The sequence below is a fragment of the Buceros rhinoceros genome, unplaced genomic scaffold (genome assembly GCF_000710305.1).
Source record: "Buceros rhinoceros silvestris isolate BGI_N320 unplaced genomic scaffold, ASM71030v1 scaffold47703, whole genome shotgun sequence".
Lineage (NCBI taxonomy): Eukaryota > Metazoa > Chordata > Aves > Bucerotiformes > Bucerotidae > Buceros > Buceros rhinoceros.
The window spans coordinates 12010-17349 of record NW_010402737.1 but is presented as its reverse complement, the minus strand read 5'-3'; the positions used below and the strand labels follow the sequence as shown (position 1 = coordinate 17349).

Sequence of the window (5340 nt, the reverse complement as noted above, 5' to 3'; positions counted from 1 at the left end):
CGGGGGGCCGGGCCGGGGCCGCCGCCCGGGGTGGGCCGAGGCCACGCTGTGTGTAGTAATTAAAAACAAAATAATCATCCTCGCGCCAATACATACAGCGCTGCGGGCGGGGATCGGGGACGTCCCGGTTCAAGCAATTCCGGCAGAGCCAGGCTGGGGCGTGCAGGGACTCTGGGCACTGAGGCACCATGCAGGACCCTCGGGAATGATGGCAGGGCCAGAAACCGAGGGACATAATCCTTTTTTTCCTTTTTTGGGTCATTCTAGCTACTGAAACAAAAGGCAAACAGCTCCAACGAACCCCCCTCTTCCTGTCAAACAGACACCAAAAAGAAGCGCCCCCTCAAAGCGGGAAATAGCCCAGAAGTCCCATTGATCAATGGGAACAGGAATGAGGTGAAGGCCAAATCCACCAATAGACTGGACAACGGTTCAGCTAAAGAGAATCCTCCTCTGGCTAAGGCAAAATCCAAGAAGGTTGCAACGGATAAAAATCTAAATGACACCAAAAGCGATGGAAAAGGCTGCAAAGAAGAAAAGAAAAATGGCAATATTTTAAAAGAGAAGGGTGATATAAAACATCAGAGGAGGAAAGCTGAAGAACATGCAGAGCAGCAACCCAAAGAGTGAGTACTGCAGGGATCACGTGTGAGAATTTATTTGGGGAGGGGTACGGGGGGAGCACAGAGCAGCATGGTCAAAGCTGCTACACTCTTCCAGACCAAATTTTGAGAGAACTAAGACGCGTGCTGCCCTTACTCCTCAGGTACAGCAACAAACCCGCACAGGGGATGGTACTAATTGTCAAAGAGCTAATTCCTTGATTTAAAAAATAAATACACCCTTTCTACACTATAAAGATGCAAGACTGCTTCAAGCATGTTAAATGTAATTAAATCTGTACTTACCAGGGCTGACATCTGGTTTGATGATGTTGATCCAAAAGATATTGAAGCAGCAATAGGACCTGAAGCAGCAAAAATTGCTAGAAGAAATCTGGGACTTGAAACAGGCCAGTCCCAGCGGTCCGTGGAGGAGGTGCTGGTTAAAGAAAAGGCTTCAGAAGGGTGAGTGGTGTTCGGCATGAGGGCTGGCAGCAGAGGCATCCAGATTATCTGCTCATAACTGCAATGTGCAGGTGCACGGCATAGGCTGACATCTCCCCAAGCCTGCTAGCTGGCCAACTGCCAGGCTTCCCCTGTTCACATCAACACGTGAACCTTGTGAACCCCACTCTGCGGCCCCTGTCACAGAGGTGTCACCGAGCTCTCCGTTGTCTTTTAGGCTGACACGAGCAGTGGCCATGGACTGCGAGATGGTGGGAGTGGGACCCAAGAGCGAGGACAGTATTGTGGCTCGTGTCTCCATCGTGAACCAGTTTGGCAAGTGTGTTTACGACAAGTACGTCAAGCCGACAGAAGAGGTGACCGATTACCGAACCGCGGTCAGTGGCATTCGCCCCGAGAACATCAACACGGGTAGGAGGCTTTTTCCGCCAAATGTTCTTTAAGGAGGGCAAATGTAACAGGCTGCCACACAGGACTTGTTGGCTGAGCTTGGAAAAGTTTTAGACCTACTTTGGGAAATGGAAAACCAAATGTAGTCTGAACGCTAAGAAGAGTTGTGGGAAGAAATACTTCTTGCAAACATCAGTAAGACCCTAGAAGACATGAACTCATGGATTATGGTGGGGAACAGGAGGAAGTTTATTTCCTTTTAGTGCTGGCCTCTGTAGGGAAGCCTCTGTGCTCTCGTAACAAGCAGAGGATTTAGTGTACTGTACAAGTCTGTGTAACTGCAGCCCCAGGGATACAGTTGCTTTCACCAAAACTTCTGCTGTCTCTTGCTCAGTTTTCTTCACACCTAATGGAAGGTACTTCCTTATGTGTTGTTTTAGGTGAAGATTTTAACACAGTTCAGAAGGAGGTCGCTGATATCTTGAACGGAAGGATTTTAGTTGGACATGCTTTGCGCAATGATCTAAAGGTACATGGCTGCAGATGTTATTTTGAAGACAAGGCTCCAAAAAGTTAAGACTGATTAAATTTCTGATACATCTTTCTGGATCAGATGCACACACCTGAACTCCTAGAAACTACAGCTTTATCACTGCTATCTCAGTTTCTTGTCATTTCATGCTGCACCAAGTATAGCCCCAGCCACCTGGCCCACTAAAGTTCTTCAGTTTCCAAACTCTTGCTGATAGCACTGATCTGCCTGTGAAGGAGCCAGCAAAGGAACAGGATGATGCGAAAACTGTTTGGCTTTGCTCAGCCCCCAAAGCTCAGGAGTCCGGTCATCGTTACCAGAGACAGGGATCTCAGGTCATGCAGTACCAACACTGCAGGTGGTGCCTCCAGATTCAGTCCTGTTTCTCATACTTGGTTCTTGAACCCAGACAGTGACCAGATGATCTTAGTCTTGTCCATTCATGGGTCTGATCACTGGTAACACATGGAAGGAAAGAGCAGGGAGCTGTATAGTCAGCTGTACCCATTTTCATGCAGCAGCACACTTTGGACTGGAAATGTCATCTCTTTTAGGTCCTGTTTCTTGATCATCCTCAGAAGAAGATACGTGACACACAAAAATACAAACCTTTCAGACAGAGGGTCAAGGTAAGAAACTGCTAGGAAGGTGCACCTCACTTAACTGTCTCCCCAGCTGCTCAGGCCCAGCTGCTCACCCACTCTTGCACTGCCTCTCCCTGACCCTGCTCCGTCTTTCCTGCCCAAAGAGCAGCATCCCTGCTTCGTCATCTGAAGGTACTAGCCTAGCTGAACACTTACTTAGTCTTCTACATGTATCAGTAAGTTACTTAGCTCAATATAGACACTAACAGTAATGCCTGTGCACAAAATTCAGTGGCTCTCCCATTCTTCAGCACTTGCATGGTCTTCATAATGCTTTTCTGGATGGTACCATTCTACTTCCAGTAGGGCTTACGGGATTGTCTTAATGGTATCATCTCCATAGAGGTAGATATAAAAAAACAAAAAGATGGCTTCAAGTGTCTGCTTAGACTGCAGGAGTAAAGGTTCAGATTAGAGGGAGATATTTTAAGTTTCACAACAGAACACCCCAACAATAAATCTTAAGGTTACGGTAATACACATAAAATCCTCTCAATAGGGCACTCAATCTCATAGTTAATTACTCTTGACAGTTCACCAGTAGAGGCTGAGATGTGCTATACTTTGAGGAATACACTTAAACTAATATTTATACACACACACACATCTGTATGTGTATCTCAAGTAGCGTGAGACAGCATGAGTCCATCTTTTCTGTTTCTAGAGTGCACGACCATCACTGAAACTGCTGTGTGAGAAACTGCTGAATATTCCAGTGCAGACGTCAGAGCACTGCTCGGTATGTATCTCCTCAGAACGTACGCTTTTCCGTAGATCAGCCAGGTACTACACATTAGCTCTAGGACCTGGGTTCAATCCAGAAGGCTGCGGCTGCATTCCAGCCTCTCAGTAACAGTCAGCACATGCTGGACGCCAGCATGCAGGGTTCCCAGCTTACTGGTACACGGTTCACACCACTTACAGTATTTCCTTATAGGCTAATTTTGCACAAGAAAACTGTATTTCATTTAAGTATTAATTCTTGTTATTTGAAGATCCCCAGGGGAAAAAAAGTGATTCTCAAGTATCAACTGCTTACCTTCAAAGCAGCATTCTGCACTGTTGTACTGTGTGTGACAGGTTGGATAAAATCGTGTGGGAGCCTACTACTGGTTAAGAGTTCCTTTCTTTCAGTGTACTGGAGGATATAACAGAGGAATGTGGCTATCTCCAGGATACTGTATCAAGAGTATTTTTCTTTATGGCTTCCCCAGTCATGAGAAAGAGAAGTGCATAGCCTGGTGGTGGGCTCTGCCTTCTGAGTACACACTCAGCCCCTGCCATGAGTCATAAAACTGAAATCTAGAAAGGAATTACAAAACATTGCTTGAAAAGATGTATTAAAATGATGGAGAGTTTAACTGCTTATGAACATTAATGTTCTTAAACCATGGCAGCTACATTCCATTAAGCCTCCTGTTCTGTTCTCTTTAGATCCAGGATGCACAGGCAGCTATGCGGCTGTACACCTTGGAGAAAAAGAAATGGGAAGCTGCTGTTAAGAACAAAGCTAACAACAAAAACTGTAAAATATGAGTGGTTTTTACCTGCAGCATTTGCTGGTTTCCTGTCACGTTCCAGGGCACATTTAGAGATAACTCAGAACTGACAGCAGCTACTTCATAAAATCAATCAGAAAATACTTCCTGCCACCCAAGACTGCTGCTAGTGTCCCCTTGCCAGATGGGACCTACGCCTAATGCCTGCTGCTGTGTTTAACACTCCTTGTAACCAACCCATTTGGGAAGTACTTCCTCAGTTCAATTTCTGCAAAGGAAATACAGACTAAGTTAAAAGAAGTGATTTTAAATGACAATAGATGGAAGAAGAAACTCGGCTGAAACTCCCAAGACTAAAATCTTTATTTCAGACATTTTAAAGACTGCAAAGTAAGGTGAATTCTTAATTCTGCTGTTAGTCTTTCAACTGTGGTATCTAAATCAACAGAATATATAACTGTATATTATTAATGGTCCAATATTTATTTTTCTGGTGTGAAAAGTATTTTAAAATATTTCTGAAGGATCCAACTTTTTCTATCTGAACCAGAATTGTACTAGTCTTGTTCTTACATATAAAGTTTTCCTCTTACTTCTGCAGTTTCAAAAGTGCTGTATCCACAAGGGTCACAATCTCCTGGAGAGAAATGCGAGAGTTGAGAAATAGAAGATTACCTTGTTGCTTCACTTATTTTTAAATTCTTTATTAATAAAAACACTGCGTCTAACATAGGTCTTTAAAGTGAGTGGCGTTTTCAGCATACCTGGGGTCTGATTCTGCCAAATCCAAAGCAACTGTAACTACCAGACTGATACTGCTACTGTGATTTAAATAATCATACTACAACAATTGCAAGAGACCAGAACATAGTTTTTTAAAATTACAGCATAAAGTAAAAAAACCTTCCAACTATTTGTTTCCCATAGTTAGGAATATTCTTATAAACTGACTTCACCCCATATACACATAATCTGTGTATTTCTGGCCTGTTTAATTCCAGCTGTTTGATAAAATCCATAACCAGAAATAATGTACTAAGCATCCACTCTTTATTATGACAGAGATGTCTACATACCAGGCTACAGGGAAAGCGGCTTTTTATTTCAGACAGCAGTTCTTCCATTTTCTGGGACAGCATATCCAGCACAACGTCATCTGTAATGAAAACGAACAGGGTAGTTTCTGGTTACGATTGCCTCTAGTTTCA

At 43.9% G+C, this 5340-nt stretch overlaps 2 protein-coding genes across 2 annotated transcripts in view; one reads left to right on the top strand and one right to left on the bottom strand.

The window, feature by feature from the left end:
• Nucleotides 1–267: 267 nt before the first annotated feature.
• On the top strand, nucleotides 268–4169 carry REXO4 (REX4, RNA exonuclease 4 homolog (S. cerevisiae); the record flags this gene model as incomplete). The annotated part of the gene is made up of 7 exons (XM_010132712.1): nucleotides 268–626; nucleotides 912–1067; nucleotides 1285–1478; nucleotides 1898–1986; nucleotides 2544–2618; nucleotides 3298–3372; nucleotides 4068–4169. Coding segments are annotated over 7 exons (1050 nt in total), but the record flags the coding sequence as incomplete, so codon positions are not given.
• Nucleotides 4170–4721: 552 nt separating this feature from the next.
• The window catches only part of STKLD1 (serine/threonine kinase-like domain containing 1), a 12463-nt gene continuing 11844 nt past the window's right edge, over nucleotides 4722–5340 (bottom strand). The window contains exons 18-19 of the mRNA XM_010132711.1: nucleotides 5209–5288; nucleotides 4722–4769 (exon numbers count right to left, since the gene is read on the bottom strand). Of these exons, the coding sequence (XP_010131013.1) occupies nucleotides 4722–4769; nucleotides 5209–5288 (128 nt within the window). The remainder of the gene's footprint in view (nucleotides 4770–5208; nucleotides 5289–5340) is intronic.